The sequence below is a fragment of the Emydura macquarii genome, unplaced genomic scaffold, assembly GCF_026122565.2.
Source record: "Emydura macquarii macquarii isolate MOO-44397 ecotype Brisbane River unplaced genomic scaffold, CSIRO-AGI_Emac_v2 contig_318, whole genome shotgun sequence".
Classification (NCBI taxonomy): Eukaryota; Metazoa; Chordata; order Testudines; family Chelidae; genus Emydura; species Emydura macquarii.
The window spans coordinates 14,039,648-14,066,569 of NW_027130455.1; the positions used below are offsets into that span (position 1 = coordinate 14,039,648).

The following is a 26,922-nucleotide window of genomic DNA, read 5'->3' on the forward strand; positions in this document are numbered from 1 at the left end:
TGTAATCTGTCTCCCTCTGATCCACATAGGACATGCTGCAGCTCTCAAAGAAAGAAACACCACTTAGCAAGCTGCACAGATATAAGATGCAGCCCTAGGCAGAGGGCATAGCAGGAGTCTGACCTTGAGGTGATGCAGGCATGGATAACAATTCAGTTTCTGCATCAGAAATGGGGAAGGGCCGACTTCACTGTAGCTACAACTGGATGTTTTAATAGCAGCTGGGAATCTAACCAGGCTGCTCCCAGCTTGTGAACCTCCTCCTCCCCCTTCCCCCCCCCCACCCGTTATTAACCTGCCATCTCTTCCAGTTGTTTACTCAACCATAGACATCATCGTAGTCTTAGCTGGCTCAACCTGCTAGCCTCAGTAATCCAATTGACAGCTCCAGTCGGGTCAGTGCAGATGCAAATATAAAGTTGTGTATCATCAGCACACTGAATACATTTCAACCCATATCTCCTAAACAGTCCTGACAACAGCTTCATGTACTCATTAAATATGAGGAGTGATAAGATAAGAACCGCCGTATTGGGTATCCTGTCTTCCAACAGTGGCCAATGCCAGATGCTTCAGAGGGAATGAACAGAACAGGTAATCAACAAATGATTCAGAGCATGATTTTGCATCCTGTCCATCCTGTCTAATAGCCATTGATGGACCTGTCCCCCGTGAATTTATCTATTTCTTTTTGAACCACGTTATACTCTTGGCCTTCACAACATCCTCTGGCAAGAAGTTCCACAGGTTGACTGCACGTTGTGTGAAGAAATACTTTATTTTGTTCCTTTTAAACCTGCTGCCTATTAATTTCATTGGATTTATATAGAGGCAATATAATATTTTCTGTCTTATTATTTATCCCTTTCCTCATGATTCCCAACATTCTGTTAGCTTTTTTGACTGCCGCTGCACGCTTAATGGATGTCTTCATAGAACTATCCACAATGACTCCAAGATCTCCTTTTTCAGTGGTGACAGCTAAATTAGACCCCATCATTTTATATATATAGTTGGGATGATGTTTTCCAATGTGCATTACTTTGCATTTATCAACACTGAATTTCATCTGCCATTTTGTTTTCCAGTCACCCAGTTCTGTGAGATGTCTGGTTTGGACTTAACTATTTTGAGTAGTTTTGTATCATCTGCAAATTTTGCCATCTCATTGTTTTCCCCTTCTTCCAGATCATTTATAAATATGTTGAACAGTACTAGTCCCAGTACGGACCCCTGAGGGACACCATTATTTACCTGTCTCTATTCTGAACTCTTTGTTATTCCTACTCTTTGTTTCCTATATTTTAACCAGTTACTGATCCAGGAGAGGACTTTCCTCTTATCCCATGACCACTTACTTTACTTAGGAGCTTTTGGATCACTCTTGTCCACATGCTTGTTGACCCCCTCAAAGAATTCTAGTAGATTGATGAGGCATCATTTCCCTTTACAATAACCATGTTGACTCTTTCCCCCCTTCCCCAACATGATTTGTTCATCTAGGTGTCTGATAATTCTGTTCTTTAATATAGTTTCAACCAATTTACTGATACTGAAGTTAGGTTTACCAGCCTGTAATTGCCAAGATCACCTCTGGCGCCTTTTTAAAAAATTGGCTTCACATTAGCTATCCTCTAGTGAGGTTACATACCATAGTTAGTAGCTCTGCAATTTCACATTTGAGTTCCTTCAGAACTTTTGGGTGAATACCATCAAGTCCTGGTGGCTTACTAATGTTTAATTTATTAGTTTGTTCCAAAACCTCCTCTAATGACACCCTAATCTGGGACAGTTCCTTAGATTTGTCACCTAAAAAGAATGGCTCAGGTTTGGGAATCTCCCTCATATCTTCAGCCATGAAGACCGAGGCAAAGAAATTCATTTAGTTTCTCAGCAATGGCCTTATCTTCCTTGACTGCTCCTTTAGCATCTCAATCGTCCAGTGGCCCCACTGGTTGTTTCACAGGCTTCCTGCTTCTGATGTACTTTAATATGTTTTTGCTGTTACTTTTTGAGTCTTTGGACTTAGTCTTTGGCTGGAGCCCTGCAAAACCCTACATCATTAATTAATGTTTTGGATCAACAAATGAAAGGCATGTATGAGGTGGAAAATATTATACTCTTCACTTGATAGGAAGTGTAGTTAAAGTCTGGCTCTCTTCTGTAAAATGGCTCTGCAAAAAAGGAATTGTGGGGTTCTGTGGTTATAAGGATTTTTATTATTTCTAGAGTAAGTGAGTTCAATTTCCATATGAAAACATGGGATTAAGGTGCTCTGATCAGAGACATTATCTCTGCTGAGGCTAGACACAGGCCGAACGCCTCAAGGAGAAGAATCTGCATTGTGGAACACTCCCTGTTAATTGTTTAAAAAGTGCTTTTGTGAGTTGCATCTGCTGCTGAGCTACAACTGCAGAAGTGACACAGTGACAGCCTCTCCCACAACGACTGGCCACGCCCTGTGGTTCCATCTAGGGTTGCTGTGAGTGCTGGCCAGCACAAAGCTTGAAGTGTGAGAACATTCTGGGTCTAAACTCTAACAAGCATTTGTATTGGTTCAGCAGTAGGGAGAGGTGTGGATATGCAGAGGCAATCTAGCTCTTGATCTCAAAGAAATAGATACTATGGCCAAGAGCAAAGGAAACGTAGAAGAACAACTGTATAATAATTGAAGCCATTAGTATGTAATGACACACCCATTATGATGAGTGTGTCATTACATACTAATATCTTCAACTATTACACAGTTCAACTATCATTTTTCGATAGAATGATCATTTCAAAGGGCATCCTTTTCCCCTACATGCATTGTACCTCTGCCTGAAATTGAGAAAAATGGAAGAATATTACATACTTCATATAAATGCCAGACACTAGCGAAGATACTTGATGCTTTTGAATTAACAGGACACCCTTAGAAAGAAACACTGTGTATAATGAGAGCCTGGGAATTTATAACTGAAAAAACATCTAATTGAACCTATCACCATATTGTCCAATTGTCAGTTTCACAAAGAGCCCTCACAAATGATTTAGGAGAGGGTGGTGTGGGAATCAGAGATGGTTGGAGAATACTGTAAGCTCTGGTGAAACATTTGGTGAACTGTAAAATGTCTTAAACTTAATTTTTTAACATTTGTTTGATCTTTCCTTTGAGTGGATACAAAATTTAGTTAAGTTATATTTATGGAACTTTTATTGCAATAAAATGTCAAGTAAGCCAGGATGGGAAATGATTGATAAGAGCTCACTCAAACAAAGGGCAGTTTAAACTTACTTATCCAGCATGAGGACCAAGACACAGTGACATTTGCTGTGGCTGAGGTTAGTAGTTTCCCAGAAATTAGTGTATGGATCCCAGTGGATGAAAAATGAAGATATCTATAGAGCAAAATTAGTCTCTAAACTGCACTTTGTTAAACCATAAAACGTACATTGATTTTATTTTTAAAATTGAATTAATTTTGTAATTTAATTAATTTGTCACAAGCAAACTTCCCAGGCTGAAATAGCTGGGGTAACCATTAAAGCATCATACATGTCAATAATGTAGTCAGAAGAAGTACAGTAATTGTAAGCCTAACAAGCCCCTTCCCACCACCATTAATGTTCCATTAAGCATCAGCAGTCTTCTGCCTGGCATTTCTCTCATCACAACAAAATGGAATGAGATAGTCATTGATACTTGACTAAAGCAGGGGTTCTCAATCTGGGGGTTAGGACCCTTCAACAGGTCACAAAGTTATTATGGGGGAGTCGTGAGCTGTCAGGCCCTGTGCATGCCGGGACTGCGGCTGTCAGTCCCATGCGTGGCTGACAGTCAGAGCCCTTCAGAGCTGGGTGGCTGAAGAGCAGCGGCTGCTGGTCAGGTATTCTGAAGGCAGCGCCGCTCTCAGCAGCAGCACAGAAGTAAGGGTGGCATGCCTGGGTGTGTGTGTGTGTGTGTGTGTGTGTGTGTGGAAAGGTATGGGATGGGGGGTCATCACTATTTTGGGGGGGTTATCACAATCTGAAATATTTTCAAAGGGGGTCCCAGAAAAGAAAAGTTTGAGAACCCCTGAACTAAAGGGTCAAGGAGAAGAGTAACTGAGGAATTCTTTTTCAGCTGCACGGTGTTTAGAATTAGCCATGTCTCTGTGGCTCTTGTTATTTATGTTGCTTCGGTAACTGTGGTATCTGTCAAATCTAATCAGTCAAATGGTATCAATCAAATTATCTTGTGTTAGTTTACCTGTGTTCCTTTCCTCAGTTAAGTGGAATTTGATGAACTAGAAGCCCATTTTAGAGGAATACATCACATAATCTTTGACAACTTAATTGATGTATGACTGATATAACTTTGCCTTTCAGAAAAAGCAAGTGAATATAGAATGATGACATTCTGTAAGCTTAGCGTGATTTTGCAGAGGACAACTCTTGAATATATTCTTAACAATGATTGGGGAACTGGGTGCAGGAGCATTACCTCATCTCTGGTCAGAAAGCGATTAACTCCCTTCTCCCTTTCTACAGCTACCCCTGGGGAGGGCTATGAGGGTGGCTGCTTTTGAGGCAGATGGAGGTTCCCTCTGTTGTGCATGTGATGTGATGCAGGGCCTTATGGTAAATTAACAGGGCAGCACTTATGTTTCCAGAACTCTCTGTCCAGGCTTTTTATGAGCAAATCACACTCTTCCCTTTTCCATGAGAGTAGCTGAGTTATATTTTCGGAATCTGGGTAGAGCTGGGCAAATTATTTTTCAGACAAATAATAATTTTGCTGGAAAAATGAAGCTTCAATTGACCCAAAACTATTCACAAATTTGCCATGAATAGTTGAAGCCAGTGGTTTTCAACCTGTGGTCTGTGGACCCGTGGGCGTCCACAAAGTCAGTCTAAGATTTCAAAAGGGGTCTGCACCTCCATTTGGAATTTTTTAGGGGTCTGCAAATTAAGAGAGGTTGAAAAGCTATTCATTTAAGCTATTCACAAAATGGCTGCAGGATGTGAAGAGGCAAAAGTGGTGGTGGTGCTGCTTCTGCTCCCGCTGTTGTCCTCTTTTATAACAGTTAGCCTAGCGGTTAGGGCACTCACCTGGAATGTGGAATATTTCAGATTCAGTTCAATCCAACTGAATTTGTTTTGTTTTTTTCTCAGCTGCTACCAGACTGGAAAATCAGTTATTTGCTAAGCTTTAGTTGATATGGACACAGCGGCAAAAGGACAGATGCGTTGAACTAAGCGGCAGGCTACAACTTTTATTAAACTTTAGTACAGAGGAGTGGCAGTACCTACCCAACCCGTATCCTCCTATACCAGGCATTTAATTGGTTCCAGTGTAGGGGTTACAGGGCTCCTTACCATATAACCCATAATGTGAGGTAGAATTTCCTCAGCCTACCTCCCAGGAATCAGCTCTTTCTGAGTCCTAGCACCCTCCCCACCCGCAAAGGGAACAGAGTGTGCAGCAGGGTGACAACAAGGTCTCAGCCCATCGTGTCAGCTCAAGGCCCATCTCCAAATCCCAGGTCTTTTGCCTCTGGGAACCATTGATTTTATATTGTCAACTGCACTGGAAACAGGGCACAAGTTGCAACAAATGAACAACTCCACCCCAGTACCTTAGTTAGGTACTAAACACATTCCTACTCAACTCGCTATGGTTGAAGGTGCAGTGAGGAAGGCCAAAAACTCCCTGGTCCTCTGCCAATTGTCCCATGCAAGAAAAAATTCCTTTCTGATCCCTTCAAAATACAATTGGCTAGACCAACAGCATCTGTCTGTCAGACCAGGTTCCCATTCCTAGTTTAGGTGGGTAGGGTGGGCTGCTGGAACGGAGCTGAAAGAGGCTCCACGTGGCCCTGCGCTGGGCTAAATCCTGGCAGCTGGGGAATGCTGGCCAATCAGCACCCTTCTCCTGCAGCTGGCCAGTGGGTGCCAGAGACTCCCAGCGGGAGTAGCTACCTATTGTCCCTTGGTGAGTGTCTCCCTCCCTTGCTACTAGGACCGTTCTCCTTTCACTTCTGGCCCCATCAAGTTTCCCATCCATTAATAGGGGATGTGGCATTTCTGAGCTTAACTAGACTCAGCTGCACTTGATTGCTGCAACACAGAGAAACTTCCACTCAGGACCCTAAAACTCTTGCTGGGCTTTATTCTCTCTCCCCATGAGGCCTATATCCCTGTCACCACCTTTATTTTCTGTGTGATACAGGGTACAGGGACAAGCTAGTTATCGCATTTAAAAAAATAACTGTAAATAAAAGCACCGTGAACCAACCAATAAGAATGCTTCCAGTATTTCAGAGGTTTGTAATGAATCCTAAGTATAATGACAGTGTGTATTCTTGCTAACACTGAACACACATAAAACATGTGTCCAAGCATTGCATCCATGCAACACGTAATACAAAATAAACGTAAATGCTGGCTTAACTAAAACTAGAAGATGCATTAAAACGATCAGTCACTTTTAATAACAACATTTACTCTGCACACTCAAAGTATTTATAAATTGGAAACGTCCAAGGTTAAGGGGTTAGCTGTCTGTAATCAGTTTTTGTGATAGTATCAATTAAACTTACATTTGCCAGAATATTGCCTGCTAAGCTCTTATGAGGTTGTCATGAAGCTCTTCCTTAAGACAGAAATTGATTTACATGGTTATCAATTTAGACCAAAAAAAAAAAGGATGTGAGTGCTGTCTAATTTACAGGCTGTCACTTGCTCCTGCTGTACAATCTCTGTATATCATTTTGTCCTGTCACTTCTATCCAGATATCTTTCCCCAGACTTGCAGCTGTTGTTTTCTCTGACAGCTGTTTTCACAGATCATTATTGCTAACTCAGTTTGGTTCCAACGCTTATGTCTGGTTCACAAATTGTTTTAGACCCCAAGCCACTCTGCAATCCCTCCTGCTCTTCCCCTCCCACTGGCCAAAAAAACAATGGCATAAACATTGACTTTAACTTGCTTGGCTTTCATGCAGATACTGTCGCTACCTTGGCTTTCTTGAAATTAATCTATGTCCCCGACACTGCAGGAAAAAAGACAGTACACTAGAAATTTGATGTAACTAGGCTGCGGCTCTATTAAGTTGGACATCTGGGGATTATCTGGCAGTAACTTGTCCAGCTCAGGTCATCCTTCCTTCCATAAATGATACGATATGTGGAGGTGGAGTGGGCACTGTTTTCAGCTTCACAACTTGAGGGTGGACTGCTTTCTCCCCTCATATGTGTTGGGTCGGGAGTGGAGGGTTATCTTCTTGCCAGACATTACAATACATGGTCTACATTTAAACATAGTGTTTCAAACTATAAAATGAAATGAACAAAGTATTTTTGAAAAGTTATAAAAGCAGTGGAAACCAATGGATTTTTAAAATCTTGTTCTGTATATTCCAGTAATGTAAAACAAGTGTTTTTATTGATTAAAAAGTTATGTGAATTTTTACAGTAGTCAAACTATCTTAACGATCCCACTCTGTCCTCCATACTTTGAGATATAAAATATCTGCTATGGAAATAATAAAATAAAACAATAGAAATAGATTAAGTTCACTTCACTAGCTAAAGTAGTTTAGTATTCAGTATTTTCTTCCTTGATTTCTTGATCCCCTTTGTCTCTCCTTCCATACCTAGATTCATACATTTTAAAGTCAGTAGGGGTCATAAGATCATGTAATTTAGACCATTATGTCACAGGTCATTTAATGTCACCTATATTGGATAGTTTAGACATTTTGTACCATTTTATTTCTTTTGTTTCCTCAGTTGTCTATATTTTCTTTTGGATTCTTGTTCCTTGACTCTCTTATGATTCTTCCACATTCATTCACCCTCGAAGCTGGCTCCTGGCTTTGTGGGTCCCAAAGGCAGTCTCAGTATACATACATAGTGCAGTGCTGTCCACTGGACTGCCCAGTCTTACTGGCAGCTTTCACTGGTTTCATAGGTTAGGCAACTGTGCTATTGAAAAAGAATGGAAGATACATACACACCCGCAACACCTGTAAATGTACTGGTGACATCTTACTGATCCTGCATTATGCTGAGCTTCCTCAACTCCCATGGATTTGGGGGATGAGGGATTCAATAAGCAACTGAACAGGATTAATCAACCATAGAGTAATAGAGTTAAGGCCAGAAGGGAGCCCAGATCATCTTGGACACCAACACCATTCAGCACCCTCACACTAAACCCACCAACTAAAATTAGACCAAAATATTACAGCCCACAATGGAGGAAAACAAAGGACATACTATGTAATATCACATACTCACTGACTTTGATCCCCTGTGAAAGTAGGTGATAAGCGTGTGCTGAAAATGGTGCGTACAGAGTCCTACTCCTGTTCTGGGACCTAAGTCAGTGGGGCTCTGTGCAGATGCAGTTGCATAATCAGGGTCATGTTCACTAACCTCACTTTGTGCAGTAAAGATGGAGGAAAAGTTTTTGAGAGTTTTTTTTCAATTTACAAATTATGTCTAAATCAGAAAGAAGTAACTGAATTTTAATACTGCTCATGCAGCTATATAAGAAGAGGAAATGACCTTGTTCAACAGTACACACATCACCCCTACAATAAAGACAGAAAACGATACTGGCATTCTGGGTCTCTTGGGTGGTACTTCCTGCAGCACCTATTCTCCACAGTGCTCCCTGGCTGTGCCTCTGCATGGCCTCTCAGTGACACCATGGAAACATCAGCTGTCCCAGATCCTTATGTCATCAGGTGTTGTTTTTTTCACCCCGTGTATAATAAATAAATCATCTAAGGAGGCATTTGGCCAAGTGTAACTGTTTGGGAGCAAACTCCTGGAGTGTTTGCCACTGAAGTTTTCCTAAAGAGGACATTATTCTTTTGTCTCCTTTGTTGTGTCTCCAGGTGATAAACAAATGTTTCAGGGCTGAGGAAATCATTATTTTTTCCAGAATTGCTCTCATTGTTGTCTTGACAGTAGAACATAAATACAAAGAGGATTCAGAAATTAGATAAAACTTCATTTTAATTGTCCCACTATTCTGTATTAATTTTACATTTATTATTAACAACTGCCATAATTAATTCATTTAAAGTAATTGGATTTCAGGTATAATTCCAGAGGTTTGTCTTTGTAATTTATCATTTTGCAAATTTCCATTAATTAGCCCATTACATTATCTACACAGCACGTTTCTCTAAAGAGTAGAATAACTCTTAAAAATATTATGAAAGAAAACCCATAATTTTTTTCAACAGATTTAATTCATTACAAAACTTCATCTCTGCAGTCATGTACATGACAAAGCCTTTAGGTATTAACTATAACATCAGTGAGTTTTATTGCACAAGTAATAAGGCTGGTGAAAATAACAAATTGTCAAATTCCAGGGAGCAAATCTTTTTCTAGTGCATCAGACACATTTTGCAAATAAAATTAGTGATATAAAATCAGAGCTAATTGCATTTATTTTCTTCGTTGCAGCAATAGTTGTGCTTGGATTGTCTCTGAATTACACCTTATGAGCAAGTGTCATTAACGACTTATTTGTTTCGCTGGAAGTTCTCTTTACAAGAATGACTCTAAGTAAAAGCAAACAGTTGTTATGAATTGTTTGGGGAGCCTGTAACAGATTTTTTATGGGAAAACAAAGACATCATAGACAGATGTTGCCATACGGTTTCGCAGAATGGGAGATACAATTTTAGTACTAATGAGAACAGAGATGTGTGTGTGTGTGTGTAGCGGTAATCATAGAGAGAAGATAGATAAAGGGTAAGCCTGTGGATTCTGAAGTCTTCCTGTTCTATATATTTTTCTGTAGTTTGCATGATCATTTCTTAATTTTATTACAATGCACTATTGACATCGCTCCAGAACTCTGAGATCTTTTTGTGAAGTTCTGTAACCCAAGGTTCCTCAACCCACTAACTTTTAGTATCTGTGAGTCGGTATCAGACAATAAACCAAAAGGAAACGCAGTACATCCGCCTGTTATGTGGCTGGCAAAAGATGAGTCAGAACCAAATGCTTTTGACATAAAAGCTTTACTTCTGGTCCCCAGCAATCCCCCCTCAGAATTACTTTCACCACAGTCTCCACTTATGAGTCTTAAGCGCACACAATACAGTAGGTGATTAAAGTACCCCAAAACTTAATATTACCCCTCAAGTCTGAGGCAGTCTTCGGGTGAATCAGTCACAGATTTCTGGATGGCCAGTCTTTCTGTCTGCGCCTGAGGATCTTTCAATATGTCCATGAAGTGACCCGCTGACTTAGACTCGCTACTTTCCTCCTATATCCCAAAAGTTACAGAGACATGCCAATCAAGAAAAATGTTACATAGCTGACCATACAAATCAATCACTGGGCAGAAGCAAGAGTTAGAGACACATGTCACTAAAAAAAATAAATAAATAAAAAAAATGAAGCAAGCAGTCTTAGCTATCAGTCTAGCAATCATTTCCCCATAGCTGCAGTTCTAAAATGTATCCAGACTTCCTGTCTTTCACAGACATTTGCCCCTTCGTATTCAGAGAGAGAGGATGCATGGAGCCAGGCTCACTTCTCATGTTCACTGTCTACTATCCCCACCTCCCCCACTTTGACTAGTTATGCTAAGTTCCTGCAAAGGCCTGAAAATGGATAAAAGCAAGAAGCAGAAAAATTGACAGTCCAGTCCAATAATTGGCAGTGGCTTGGATAGCTGGCTGGCTGCTAAAATGCCTCTGTACAGTTCTTCATTTAGGAATTTCACTGGTTACTAAACGGAAGTTACGTGTACGTCAGGGTATATAAGTGTAATTTTCATGCACCCATAATCCCTACTATCTGAATGCTAATAATTATGCAGAACGGAATTAAATCCAAAGGACCACATTCTCCATCTACCTAAACTATTCTGTGCTTCTCACTGTGGTAACTGAACAACTTCTACATTCTAAAGGAATCTCTACTTCTCTCTCTCCATCCCTGGCATTAAGCTGCATATAGGGACAACAAAAATATTGAGTTTTATTTTTGTTGGTGTGTGTACACAACAAGAAACACAACAGTTTTGGAGATAAAACCCCCATGATCCACAGCGTAATCCAAACTGTACTTATGGTCAGGAAAAAAACTTTCTCTGATGACAGGTTATCCCATAACTGCCAAGCAGAGTGTTTCTTGTACTTGCTGGAACTGGCCACTGTCAGAAACAAGCTATTGGTTTAGAGGGAACACTGGTCTAGATTCAACATGGCAGGATGTTCTTAACCTATTTCTGTGACCGAGCTCCTAGGAAATGTTGGTGTTTCAATGTGAAGATGCATGTACCCCCTCAAGTTTCCTGATATACTGTTGGTTATTAGTAAATTCTATAATAACTTTCCAACAGGTGAATGGAAATACATATTGCCTTTGTGTGCTTCTTTAATAGTATGTTTGGGATTGCTAACAAACATTCCTCCCCTTTCTCTTCTAGGTCTGGGCTTCAGTATTGCAGGAGGGGTGGGAAATCAACACATTGCTGGAGACAACAGCATTTATGTTACTAAGATTATTGATGGAGGAGCAGCACAAAAAGATGGAAGGTTGCAAGTTGGAGACAGACTTCTTATGGTGAGAATGACAAACTAGGACTATATTTGAAGCTATAGAAATCTGTTTCAAATGGGGATTTTTGCTGTGGAGGTGTGGTAGTGGTTAAATCTGGCTGAATAATTAATTGCAAGCAATAATGTTAATTTTGGTATCTTTTTTTGAATGTATATATTTGAGGTTGCAGTTGTATTGGAAAACCCAACTCATTTTTATGAAGATGAGCCAATGAGTCCCATTAGTTTGGTAATCTTTTAACTCTCAGCAAAGAATATGTACCCACTACCGTTATAGAAATATTTTACTCCCTACATTTGGTTACTTGCTAATGACAGGTCAAATGTTCTGCAGAAGTTTAGAACAAGGTTCCAGGTTAAAGTGAAAAATCCCTTCATTGCCCTTGTGCCAGTACTACTTTTCAGTTTTCTTAAAATGATAGAAGTTAGAAAAGAAAAAGAGCTGGCAGATAATCCAGTCCAACTCCCTGTCAATAGAGGATTGTTTTCTACAATATAGGAAATGTTTCAGTATTATGGTGTGAGTTTCATCTCTTCCCTTGACAGACTGTTCCACATCCTTATGGAACTCACTGTGAGGAGATGCTTCTTCATACTCTCAATTTCATCAAATCGCTCTAAATAATTTCTATCCATTCATGCTGTTTACTTAATGCACTTTATGGGGAAATCCTGACCCTGTGGAAGTCAGTGGACACTTTGCCATTCATTTTAATGGGGCCAGGCTATCAAATGTGTGGTTAGGTTCCTTTGATGTCAGTGCGCATGACTGACTCTAACTTTAACCATGCTGAAAGTGTTTCTGAATCAGGGCCATAGAGAGGATTTACTATATTATCTCTTTGGTCTAAGACATAGTGCATATGCAGTTCAAAATTGCACTGGCCTTTTCTGGTGCCTAATCACATTGCAAACCCGTGTCTAAGTTAAGTTTCTTTTATCTTTGCTAGAGTTGGGGTACTGTATTCCAGCCACAAATGGGGAGGAATGTCTATTTTATGTGTGTGTTTTAAACAGTGTCAGTGGACATAAGAATTTGAGATTGCTGCTCTTTAGTGTTGTATACATATAAATAGATAATTAAATAATTTAAATAATATATTTAATGATCTATAAATATTAAATATTAACTTAAAAATATTATAAGTAAAATAACTATTACCCAAGGTCTCTTTTGGCATTACTGCTTTCCAGGTTCCCACCACACTGAATCCCACACCACTATGTTGAATATTGGCATTTTTATATATTTTCCCATAGGTATGTTAGCTTTTATTTTTCCAAGTTGCACCTCATTCGATTATGCTTCAGCTCATTTTCAGTCTCTCTGTGCTTTTGTATTATTTTCCTGTCATGACTAGTATTTGCAATTCTTCATAGTTTTCATATTAACTGGGGTTTTTTATTAACCTGGTGTGTACTCCTTCCAGATGTTAAATAAGACTGAACTTAAAACAGACACTAGACATCTCTTCCCCCAGTATAATCCATTCCAAACTGGATTAATGTGGCAAACAAAATAGTTATATGCTTAATCACTGTTACTCACTGTTACTGCTGCTGTTCAGGATTTTGTACAATACAACCACCAGGTGTCAGGAATCAGGGCCAATAGCTGAGCCTGTCTCCGGACAACCTAACAAGCACAGATGGCCATAGTAGGCTGCCTGATTGATGGGAAAAGTTAGTAGACAAGGTCTTAAGACCATTAGCAGCAGCACTTTGGTGGCTGCTCAAATCATTTACCCCTAGCTATGATAGCTCCTGCTCTATTCTCATTCCCAGTCCTGTTCCTACCTGGGTCTTTGCCTTCCTTCACTCCTGGTAACCTGGCTCTGACCCTCAGCTCTGATTCCTGACTTCAGCGCTGTCCCTTGGTTCTGGCACCTGCCTCCGATTCTGATCCTTTGCTCCAATTCCTGACTTCTGCACTGGCTCTGACCCTTGGCTCTAGCTTCTCCGGTCTGGCCCTGGGCTCCTATTTTTGGCTACCAACTCCTACTCTAACCACTAAGCAGAACTGTTCATGTCCCAGTCTCTGAAACCAGGGGTATATTCTTCTATCTTGCTTTATGCTTCTGCCTAGCCAATATAGTAGCTCAGAGATGATTTCTTTGCACTGAATAGAATATACTAAAATAGGATATATCTCTCATAGACTTTAAGGCTGGAAGGGAACATCATGATTATCTAATCTGACCTCCTACATTTTATTCCATTTCTATTACTCCAGGTTTCAAGGCTGTCCAGATCTTCTTGCATGATATGTTGGTCCTCTTCTGTATTACTAATACTTCCCAACTTTGGGTCATCCACAAATTTTATTACCACACTCTCACTTTTTGTGCCAAGATTAGTAATAAATATGTTAAATAAGATTGGTCCCAAGACAGATCCCTGAGAAACTCCACTAGTAATCTTCCTCCAGCCTGACAGTTGATCTTTCAGTATGACCCATCTCCTTCAATCAGTTCCTTATCCACCTTTCAATTCTCAAATTAATCCCCATCTTCTCCAATTTAACTAATAATTTCCCATGTGGAACTGGATCTGAATGCCCTACTGAAATCCAGGTAGATCAGATCTACTGCATTTCCTTTGTCTAAAAAAATCAGTTAACTTCTCAAAGAAGGAGATCGGGTTGGTCTGGCATTATCTATCTTCAGTAAAACCATGATTTATTTTATCCCAATTATCGTTTGCCTCTATGTCCTTAACTACTTTCTATTTCAAAATTTGTCCCAAGACTTTGCTTGCAATTGAGGTCTGACTAACAGGCTTGTAGTTTCCCAGATCATTTTTTCCCTTTTTAAAAAATGGGAACCATATTAGCAGTTCTTTAGTCATAGGGTTTGACTCCCTAGTATAGAGATTAATTGAAAATCCTTGCTATTGGGCTTGCAATTTAATGTGCCAGTTCCTTTAATATTCTTGGATGGAGATTATCTGGGCTCCTGGTTTAGTCCCATTAAGCTGTTTGAGTTTGACTTCCACCTCAGATGTGGTAATTTCTACTTCCATATCCTTGTGCCCATTAGCCACCCTGCTGCTATCCTTAAACTCCTCATTAGCCTTATTAAAAACTGAGGCAAAGTATTTGTGTAGGTTTTTGGCCATGCCTAGATTTATTTAGTTGGCTGTAGAACTTTTTACTGTTGGTTTTAATTTCCTTTTCCAGGTCTACTCTGCTTGGCTTTTGGCAATTCTCACTTTTCCCCTACACTTGCTGACCTCCAACAGGTAGCTTTCCTTGATGATCCTTCCCATCTTCCATTCCTTTTAGGCTTTCTGCTTTCTCTTAATCACCTGTTTGAAATGTTTGCTTATCCAGCTTGGTCTGGAACCCTTCATACAATTTTTCCCCCTTGCTTGGGATGCAGGCTTCAGATAGCTTCTGCAACTTTGACTTAAAATAATTCCAAGCCTCCTCCACATTCAGATCCTTGAATTCTTCAGTCCAGTCCACTTCCCTGACTAATTCCCTTAATATTTTAAAGTTTACCCTTTGAAATCAAGGACCCTAACTGCAGATCTATTTTTGTTTATACTAAATTAGCTCATGACCACTCGAGCCAAGATTGTCCCCTACAACCAGTTCTTCTATGAGGTCCTCACTATTCACCAATACTAAATCTAACTTGGCATCACCTCTTGTTGGTTCAGTGACTATTTGGTAAAGAAATTTGTCAGCTATCACATCCAGAAAAATCTGGGCTCTGTTAGTAGTAGTAGCACTTGTCCTCCAATCTATATCTGGGAAGTTAAAGTCTCCCATAATCACACAATTCCCAGTGGTATTTATATAATTAAAAACATTAAAAAGATCTCTATCCATATCCAAATCAGATTCTGAGGGTCTGTAGCACACCCCAAGCACTATCCCAGGGGAACCTCTAGTATCTCTTTTCCCCAAAGTGATTTTGACCTAAACAGACTCTGTCTTATCCATTCCATCACTTCTAATTCCTTTACAGTCTACCTCAATCATTAATACACAATGCTACTCTACCACCTTCACCTTTATTTCTGTCTTTTCAGAACAGCACATATCCTTCAGTACCTGTGCTTCAGTCATGACTACTATTCCATCATGTTTCTGTATCCCTATAATATCTGGTTTCACTTCCTGCACCACTAGTTCTAGTTCCTCCATTTTGTTACCCAGGCTCCTTATTGGTGTACAGACTTCTTAACTGTTTCTGCTTGGCTTCACCCACATTCCTCACCGAATGGGTACAGTCATTCTACTGCCAGTATCACCTACCTGACTATTAGCTTCATTGATGTCAGCACTATCTTTCCTCTTATTGTCCATTCTCTTCCTCATAGCTGTGTCCTTTCTTACTTGATTTTCCTCCCCCTCAGTATTAGAACATTTCAGTACTCCTAAAATATCCAAGGCATTCTCAGTTTGATTGGCCCTCCTCTCTCCTCATGCTACCTCCTCTTCCACACAGTGATCCTTGTGTGTTTCCACTAGTCATCTGCCTCCATACTGATCCTGCCTGCCACTGTTACCAAGAGCCTGTTCTTTTTCTACTGAAATACCTCAACCCTTGTAATTCTAGATAGTTGATCACTGGATTAAAAGCTTTTCTAAAATACAGGGAAATTATGCCTTTGTGACTACTTTCCTCTTTGTTTCTTCCAAGAAATCTGTAAATATTTTGTAAGGTGATTTCCCTTTTGGTGAATCCATGTCGATTTTTCTTAATTTACACTTTCTATAGAGTGAATTCTGACCTTCATTGACTCCACTGGGAGTTTATATGCAAAGTAGAATTTGGCCTTTTGCAGTCTTTTGTTCGGTCTCTAATTGATGTTAACAATAAGGAAAGTCCTGGAAATACCAAATGTAGAGATTTGTTCTTCACTGGGTCATCTCTTGATCACTTTGTAATATATGTTTGTCTATTTTCAGTTCATTGGTTATGTCCCTTATTTCTTAGACTCAAACCTCCTTTTTTAAATATGATCCACGAAGGATTTCCATCTGTCTCTTATCACACCCTCAGATTTCTGACCTTGATGTACTTTCAGTCTTTAGATGTTTTAATTTCTTCATAACTTGTGGATTGTTCTTGATCACTTTCAATATTTTTTTCCTCCTACCCTGGGAAATATCTGTCAGTTTATGGCCTTTCTCTCATTCTCCTTTGTGAAAAGTAAGCGATAGAATTCATTACTTTCCTTCAACAATGTTACCACTTCTGTCAATAGAACATTACCCTTGTCATCTATATGGACCTACTTCTGCTTCACTGAGCTCTTGTTTCTTATATACTCAAACATTTCCTTATGTGTTTCTACTCAATTGTATGTTCGTTCTCTACCTTTACTATTCCCATCATTTCTTTTTGCAACTTCTTAGAATCTGTAGTCTTTCTGGTACTCATCAGTGCTTGATGGGTTTTTTTACATTGTTATTCTGATGATAGTTTTATGCACAAAGCACTTTCACTCCCCAAAGAATATGCAAGTAAAATGCTTTAAATAAAGTTTAAAATATCATAAAATAGATCACATAAAACCAAAACCAATATTAAAAAATGACAAAACCTGGTACCATGTGAGCACTTAGCGATCCTATGATGGCCCTGCATTTTATAAATGCTTGTTGCTATCAGTGTGTTTTTGCACTTTGAAGATGTGAAGTACTATGTAAGTGGTAATCATTATTACTGTTGTTATTGTGAAACCCATACAAGAGGCCACCCTTATTAGGCAACCTCCTGTTTTGAGACTATCCTGTATCTATTGAGTATATTTCTCCTTCCTCTTTATTAGACCAATTATATTAGAAACCTGACTTTTGTAAGTGCCATGAGTTGTCACTTGAGCCAGGATTTTTAATTGTCTTTAAACTATTCCCATACGGGGTCATCATTAACTAAAGCACAAACCAAATACTGCTGGGTGTTTTTAAAAAGTGTCAAGGGATAAACTGAAGCACATATTTATCAGCGAATCACTCTAGGCAGCTGCCAGAGGAAAAGCTGAATTAACATCTGACTTAAAAAGCAACAGTCATGCTCCTAAAATATAGATATTAAAGACTGCACCTTACCTTTGATTATATTCCTTATTCCCTTAGTTTTATATCTCGTTCATTATTGCTAGGTGATAATTTAGGCATATGTTAATCTTTGTGCACCCTCTTTTTCTCCTCCCACTTTTCCTCTAATTCTTTCTCTTATTCAGTTTCTTTCATCACTTGCAGCATTCTGTGTAAAATGTGCTTTGCTGGAATTTCTTTACTTCTTCTTCGAGTGTCCCTGTGGATGCTCCACTTCAGGTGTTGATGTGTCCCTGTGCCTTTGATTGGAGAATTTCAGCGCCACGTGACCAGACCCTTCTTAACTAACCTCAGCCTGAGATGGAGCTCCCAGCTGTGTTCAGACTGATAGCTATACTTAGTGTTTAAAATAGTCTTTAGTACCCTACTTAGGTTTACTTATGCCTTTCTCCCCGTTTATTTTATTTTTTTAAAAAATGTTTCTTCCTTTTCCCTTTATACTTTGAATATCCCTTAGCAGAGTTAGTGTTCAGCCACTGTTAGGATTAAGCCGCTATAACTTGAGCTATGACTAGTTCACTGGGCTTCAAGCGCTGCCTTTCCTACTGAGCGGCAATCTCAGATGGATACTCTCAGTGCATCCAGTGCCTAGGAAACACATGTTTTTCAGAAGTACTCTCACTGCACCAACCTAAAGAACAGAGACCTATGTCTCAAACTTCTATTAATGGAGAAGTGTCTGGACCTGGCATTTGATCCTGGTCCACAGATCCCCTCTAGACAACAGTCTCCAGTGACTTCACCCACCTCACAGCAGGAGGCTCACTCCTCGGCCTGCTCTACATCCTACATCCAAGCACACAAATTATTCCAAACTCATAGAATTAATTAACATCATACCAGAAGACAAAGACATGAATTCAAGTCCATCATTTCAGAAAGTCAGCTCCTAGCCAGAACCTCTGTACAGGCATCTTTAGATGCAGCTGATAAAGCGGCATGCTTCACTGCAATGATTATCATAATTATGTGCCGGGCTTTGTGGCTCCACCTGTCAGGCTTCTCAAGGAGGTACAATCCACTGTGGAAGACCTTCCTTTTGACGGCCAGAAGCTGTTTGCAGTAAAAATTGATAAGTCCCTTCATACCCTGAAAGACTCAAGAGTGACACTTTGTTCCCTGGGTATATACGCATCAAAAAGAAAACAGGGTAAATATTATCCCACACAGCATATAAGGTTTGTCCCATACGCCTCACAACAGAGGCATTATGATACACAAAGGCAAAGACAGAGGCCTCCAAAGTGTCGCCAACCTCCAACTCAATTATCAACATCTCACCAACCCTCTGCAAAACAGTAATTTTTAGGGTTTGGATGAGGGCCCGAGAGACCTCCCCCCTTCTTCAGTGCCGACACTATCACTAATCACCTCCCGTTTTGGATACCGGTTGACCCCTTTCTACCCAGTGAGGCAATTCATCACAATGGACAAATGCATTCTAGAAATAATCCATTAATGCTATACGATACCATTAATCTCCATCCTCCCTGCCACCCTTCCTTTCCATCCCTCTTCAGGACCCCTCTCACGAACACCTTCTACATCAAGAAGTAAACTGCCTCCTACATCTGGGCACCGTGGAACCAGTACCATCGCAACACAGAGCGAAGGACTTTTTACCCTCACTACTTCTTAACCCAGAAAAAGAACAGAGGATGGAAGCCTATTCTAGACCTCAGAAAACTCAACACATTTGTAAGGGTCCAATGGTTCAGGGGGGTCATATTAGCAACAATAGTACTAGCACTGGAACGGGGGACTTGTTTTCGGCCCTTGATCACCAAGATGCCTATTTTCACGTAACCATACATCCTGCACACAGGAAGTTCCTCAGGTTTACTCTGGGGGAACATTATCAATACAAAGTTCTGCCCTTTGGCCTTTTGACTGCATTATGCGTGTTATTTTCCAAAGTTATCACGGTAATGTTGGCACATCTCTGCAAACAAGGAGTGACAATTTTTCCCTACCTGGATGACTGCCTGTTAAAAGCACCCACTCGGCCAGATGTCATAGACACTATGAACAGGACAATCACCCTCTTCTTGTGGCTGAGGTTACACTTAAACATACAAAAATCAACATTGACACCTGTGCGGAAACTGGACTTCATTGGGGTGCATCTCGACACTCAGATGCCAAAGTGTCACTACTACTGACCAGATTCCTCACTGTAGTCAATCTGATCTCCAGTATACTGAGCAGCCCACAGATATTGGCACAGGCCTGCCTTCAACTATTAGGCCATATGGCAGCAGCCACATTCATGGTACAGTACGCATCTGCACATGCGCTGCTTTCAAGGCTAGCTAAGGACTGTCTTACATACCACACAAACGCAGCCTAAACTGATGCCTCATAATGCCAATCAAAGTTAAACACTCGCTGCAGTGGTGGACGCAACCCAACAATGTGTGCGTGGGAGTCCCTTTCACACAAACGCCACCTTCACTGATTCTCACCAGCAATGCCTCCTTGATGGACTGGGGAGCCCATCTGCAGCACCACACAATTCAGGGCAGGTGGTCTCTTCCCGAGACAGTTACACATAAATCTCCTGGAACTGTGTGCAATTTGCAGTGCATGCCTGCACTTCCTGCCATTGATCAAGAACGAGACCATAAGGGTAATGATGGACAACATTGCCTGCATGTTATATAAACTGACAGGGAGGGCAAGGTCACATTCCCAATGCACTGAAGCTATGAAACTTTGGAACTGGGGTATCTGACACAATGTTAACATCTCAGCTTCGTATCTCCCAGGACATCAAAACACCACGGTGGATACATTGAGCAGGGAATTCTTTCAAGACCACGCGTGGGAGCTAAACAACATGCTCCTGCAAAGCATATTCAAACACTGGGATCACCCATCAATAGACCTCTTCATGATGTCCCAGAATTACAAATGCCTGCAATTCTGCTCAAAAGCAGGGTTGGGCTCCTGATCTTTGGGTGATGCCTTTCTCCTCAAATACTAAGTGCCTCTGCTATATGCATTTCGCCTTATCCCCCTACTATCAAGAGTGATACACAAAATAAGAGACAACAAGGCCAAAGTCATCCTGATAGCCCCCACATGGCCCAGACAAACTTGGTACTCGTACCTGTGGAGGATGGCGATATGTGCATCACGCACTCTTGCCGAATCTTCTATCACAAGATGCTGGACAGGTTTACCACCCAAACCTAGAGAGGCTTCACCTGAGAGCATGGCTCCTACATGGCACCAGCATGATGAACTGACCTGCTCGGAACAGGTGAAAGACTTATTAGTGAACAGTAGAAGGACAAGCACAGTAATACTTACCTGCACAAATGGAAGAGATTCACCATCTGGTACCAAAACAAACTACCGCCTGTTACCCCCCATTTACCTTACCAATGATTTTCGAATACATGTTAGAACTAAAGAACTAGTCTTCGGCCTATCCATTATCTCACTTAGAGTACACCTCGCTGCTATTACTGCCTTTCACCACAAGGTGGACAAGATATTTGCCCATCCTATCACCAAACGCTTTCTTAGGGATGACAGAAACATCTACCCTGAAATATGAGTATATACCCCACTTGGGACTTGAATTTGATACTACACTGCCTTACTGGGCTTTGGAACCATTAGAAACAGGCTCTTTAACACAACTGTCATTGAAAGTGGCATTCTTAGTCGCTGTCATGTCTGCCCAATGAACGGGAGAGTTAGGGGTCCGCATGGCACACCCACCATATACCATCTTTTTCAAGGACAAGGTCACCGTAAGACCTCATCCTCAATTTTTACCTAACGCACATTCGTCTTTCCAGTTGAACTAACTAATCCATCTTTCCTCGTTCTTCCTGAAACCTTCTGGGAGCAAAGGGACTCAGACCAGTGCCCTCAAGCATAACACTGTAGTCCACCTTTTTACTCACTATGTTTTTTACCTTTGCCTTTCTGATTATTCAGACCACTGGTACTCAGATGCACCATACCCATACATCCTTCCTATTCCTAGTTTAAGATTTTTACTTGTAAGGGCTATATCAAGTTGTCATTTAAAAATAATCCCTATTAAAACCAGTATGGAGTTTGTCTTAGAATCATATTGTGCCATCATTTTCTAAGTGTTGCCCTATATCTGCATATGTGGCTTCATGTCTATCAGTTAAATTTCCTTATTTCCCTACTTATCCCTGAGGTGCACAGCTGCACCGATGCAGCTGTGCTGCTGTCGTGCTTCAGTAAAGATGCTGCAACACTGATGGCAGAGCTTCTCCCATTGGTATAGTTAATCCACCTTCCTTAGAGGTAGTAACTATGTTGACAGGAGAAGCTCTCCTGTCGACATAGCACTGTCTATGTGGGGGATTAGGTCTGTATAACTGTGTCGCTCAGTACTGTGAAAAGTCCACGCTCCTGAGTGATGTAGTTATACTGATATAGGTCTGTCATGTAAACCTGGTCCAAAGCACCATGTGTTGAAGTACTTCCAAAAAGCCAAACTCTCTTCTGTTTTAGAACCCTACTCCCTTAGGCTCATAGCCACTGATAAACTAAGCAAACTAAAGTAAAAGGGAATAAAAGACAATGAAATGTCATTTAAATACAGCCAATCAGTTAAACACTCCTTCTGTGTACACACAGTGAACACCAGCTGTAGTCCAATTAATTAAATAGTTAATGGGATACTACAGAGGCAATTAACCCAAACAAACATACTTTCTTAAAACCAATTTTAGGACTTTGTCCCCAAAAAACACTTCTTTCTCTTTTTAGAGCTCTTTAAATCATGTTGAGCTTTAAAAAGGCCATGCACATTCATCAGCAGCAATAGACCAATTAAATCCAACAGTTCACAGATGTTCATAGGAGAAAACTCATTCAAGATTCACTTCAACAAAATCCACTTCCTGGAGAAAATTGCCTGAAAAAATATTTACACAAAGGCAAATGTAACCACCAAGATCAGCATCATCTCCCTCTCCCTCCATAAGTACAACCCAATCAAATCTTAATAAACCTTAGTCAATAGCTGAAAAAAAAATCCCTTAAAAAGGGGGAAATAAATAAAACAAGAATGATCCTCCAAAACTCTTATTTTTCATCACTTACTCTTTTCTGTCTTTCCTGATGGTAATTTTCTAGAGTGCTTGTAAGGTCAATATGAGGAACCAAAGCTTTTTACTGTACCTAGTGCTGAGTACCTTATTTTTTTCAGATGTACCAGGAAAATTTCCAAATTAAACATCTCCCTTGGTTCCATTCAAAATAATGAGGCTGGGCAGAAGGAATGTTGCAATTGTTGCTAAATATAAAGTGGAATTTCTTCCTACATCTCTCCTTTGCAATTTTATCTAGGTATTTATGTCTCCCATCACTGTTGTCTTCTTTGATTAGGCTTGTAGGTTTCCTTTTCCTTCCTTTTTCACCATTTTATTCCATCTTCTGTTATAGTGTCTGTGCTTTGAGCCTCCTATCATCCTTGATTGTTCCTCATTTCAGAATCTGTTGTCAGCCTTTCTGGTTTCTTTATGTAATCTGAGCCCTGAGAGGTATCTTAAGCCTTCTCCTTGTTGCCTGATGCTTGGAGCAGCTTCTCCCTGATCAACCCAGGGATATTGGTCCTGGGTTCTTTATCTTGTGACACCTGATGCTTCCACCCAAGGGGGACCCCTCCTAGTGCATGGAATACAGAGTGCTGTCCTTTTAATGTTTACTACCAAATAATATACTAGAAGTATAGTCTAATACACAAGGAATAAAATAATTATCACAGTCCCCAAAATAACAATACAACAATGGGCGGAACTTTACGTACAGGGAAAAAAGGAACAGGGATAAGAAAAAAATAGTAACTAGAATAATAAAATAGGAGCAGTACCTTAAACCCTCCACCTCCCAACAATTACAATGGGCTCAAACCACCCAGCTCCCTCCCAGTACCTATGTAGGCAGAATGTGAGTTGAGAAGAAGTTCTTTACTGGGTGATGCAGCGCTGTAAATCATTTGCTGGCATAAAACTTACAAGCAAAATAAATAGACTTGGAATTTCTTACAAGGTTTTGGATAGGATCATCCTGAGATTCCCTGATCTGGAATCCAATGGAAAATTAGACTGGCTCTTGGTAGCCTGACCTGGAATTGCTCCTCACTCTCCTGGGTTGCTGGTCTCTGCTGGACTGACACCCTTCAGTGACCCAGCAGTATCCACCAACAGAGTTTTAAGTTTCCCTTTGGTTAGGAATGGGATGTTTAATGTGAACCTTCCAGGCTCAGGCAGCACATGAGTCTTTCCTTTGGTGAGTCTATGGAGTGCCAGAAGCTCCCTAGAAATGGGGGGGCTACCAGTGCCTGGACTGTGGCATCACCCCCGAGAGGCCTCTTCCTCCAAGGCCCCACGCCATTCCACCTCTTCCCGCCACAAAGGTCCTGCCCTTGCTCTGCTGCCCAGCCCTGGCCTAATGCTCTGCTGTGGGGCTTCTCACTGTCCCCCAGTCTTCTTACTGCCCCTCCAACTTCCCATGGGCTCCTCATTGCCACCCCACCCCTCTAGGCTTCTTTCTGCCCCAACCCCCCACTCCCTGGGCTCCTTACTGCCCTGAGCTCCGCCCCAGGCTCCTCATTGGCCTCCCAGGCTCCTTACTGCCCCAGCCCCCACTACCTGGGCTCCTTACTGCCCTGAGCTCTGCCCCAGGCTTCTCACTGCCTCCCCTACTCCCCCAGGCTCCTTACTGCTCTGAACCCTGCCTCCCCTGGGCTCCTTACTGCCCCTTCTCCCCATATTCCTTACTGCCCTAACCCCTTTCCCAGAGCTTGTTGCTGCCCCAGCACATCCCACAGGGCTCAATCTCACCCTTTCCGCCTGCTCACACCCCGTGAGTCTCTGGGAGGGGAAAAGGAGAGGCCCGTGCTACAGCTGGAGGAGGCAGTGTGGCTCGGAGATGCGGCTGCCCAGGGAACTTGGGTTCAGCCAGATCTGGCCCTCAGGAGGTAGCAGCTCTACGGCTGCCACTGCTTCCCCTTGTAAACATGAAGGGTGGCGTGGCTTGTTTGGTTCCTGCCAAACAAGGGGCAATGGGCTCCATTCAAGACAGGGAAGTGCCACCTCCCTGGGTCAGTGCTGAAGGGAGGTGGGCATGGGCCCGCAAACTGTGCCAGCAACTGCACTGACACAGGCCCAGGCTCCCTACCTGGCCGAGCACAGCATTGCAGATATCCAGGAGATGCGCCTGCAGGCAGACAGAGCCGAAGTGCCACACTAGAGGCGGGGGGAAGAGGTGGAGCGGAGGCAGGGCTTTGGAAGCGGGGCTACTGCCGGGTGCCAGTGGCCCCCTGCTTCTAGGGAGCTTCTGGCACTCCTGGCCAGAGCAAAGGTGACAAATGGACAAGCATGCCTCCAAAGGGAGGTGGCCTGCACCACATCCAGCATTTGCCCCCTGCACGGCCAGCCTTTTTTATTTTGGGGAGGATTAGCATCCCCAAGCTTCTTATACGCCTTTTATATGCGGTGCACATGCTCCCAGGCTGCGATGCTTCTCTCTGTCTCTGCTCATGTTTCCATAACAACAGCCAAAACCACAAGTAAAACCAAACCCTTCTGTCTCTTAGTTCAGGCTTATGATTGGTTCTGGTAGTAGCTTTCAGCTTGGTCTGTCTCTGTCCCGGACTCCACTCACTCTGGGAAACAGAGTCCTGAGCCTCTGTAGCCACCTCTGCTGTAACCCAGGGGTGAGTTCGCTAGATCAGTGGTTCTCAAACTATGGCGTGGGCCTCCCAAGGAAGGCGTGGGATGTGTCAGTGGAGGCATGGGCTGTGTGCTTTTTTTGAGGGGGGAGGGCAGCAAGGTTTCTGGCTCTCAGCTGTGGGTGACTAGGGCTCGTGCAGAAGGGCTGTGCACTCCCAGGAGGTGGGGATAAAAGGGATAGCTGGAGCTCTGCCACCCAGGCTTGGGCTCTCCTCTCCTCTCCTCCCCTCTCCCATCCCTCACATGGAGGAGGCCAGGGTGGCAGCAGTGAAGAACTAAGGGTGGCAACGGGGCACTAAATCTGCTGTGAAACATGATATTGCCGAATATCATTTTTTCACATTGGCACCCTTACTTCTGTGCTGCTGCTGGCTTGGTGCTGCCTTCAGAGCTGGGCGTCCTGCCAGCAGCCATTGCTTTCCGCTCTGCCTTCAGAGCTGGGTGGCGGTATATGTACTTAGAGGGCAGGGGAGGCATAAACGACTACAGACACAAGAAAGGGGGGGCTGATCAAATAAGTTTGAGAACCACTGCCCTAGGTAATGTCAGGAACAGCCAGCTCCAGAGGAGGTTACATTTGTGACTTCAGCTGCTGTTTGAGTCCCTCCTGAATGAAATTCATTCATTATCCTGAATTAAATCTAGCTTGCTCTTTATGGCTATGTAGGAAGCCCAGCATTCTCAGTGCATGTTTTCCCTATCAGATTTACGAACTTCAGTTCCTGTGGCAGTCTTTCTATGCCCAGGCTGCTGATTCCTACACCTTCTGATGCCAGCTTTTATCGCTGGAACCTGTCGAGTTCTAGGTATTCTCTCTCCCCCCTCTGCAAGTTCCCACAGGAATTCACTTCTTCACTGCTAATTAAGTTAATTTTTAATGGGAGTTTTATTATTAACTAATATTCTGTGAGTCACTGACTTCCATTCACCTGTTCAGCACCTGATAGCTACTCAGTTAGACCTCCTTTACATTAGTGTACACCCAATTTCTTCCTCACTCATTTACTGTCTCACTTCAGCTGCCTTTCCAGGGTGCATGGATGTCCTCACTTGGATTGCACGATAACCACATAACACTTATGTCAACCTTTCTGCACAAATGTTTCAGTACTTCGTAGGCTTACAGGATACTCCTCACTTTCTTATTTTGTTCATGTTTCCCTCTCAATCTCCTTTACCTCTCAAATCATATTTTTTTTTACCAACCCCTCTTCTGCAGAAGAGATTGAAAGTTTCATTAACGTACATTGGCTCTGCCACAGCCGTTGGAGCACAGGCAACTTGAGTTAAGCGACCTTGGTGGTAATTGAAATTCTTTCTAAATAAGGTGCATTGTGCTTTTGGTTAAGGAACAGAGGGCAAGATCACTTTCCCTTGGAGAGTAGATTGGGTGGCAGGGGGAGAGAGGAACTCATCCCTCCTTATTAATCTAACTGTTAATCTAATCAGAAAGAAGAACCAAAGCATAATCTTTTTTAATAATCTATATCTACTATATGACATTTTTTCTGTGAAAATGGTAGGTGGAATGTTTCATAGAAAGGTATCT

At 41.8% G+C, this 26,922-nt stretch overlaps 1 protein-coding gene across 3 annotated transcripts in view; it reads left to right on the forward strand.

Moving 5' to 3' along the window:
- Positions 1 to 26,922, forward strand: part of LOC137166958 (disks large homolog 2-like) — a 623,160-nt gene that overhangs the window by 194,059 nt on the left and 402,179 nt on the right. For all 3 annotated transcript variants that reach the window (XM_067568887.1, XM_067568895.1, XM_067568902.1), the window contains exon 6: positions 11,432 to 11,568. In XM_067568887.1, coding sequence (XP_067424988.1) covers positions 11,432 to 11,568 — 137 coding nt within the window. The remainder of the gene's footprint in view (positions 1 to 11,431; positions 11,569 to 26,922) is intronic.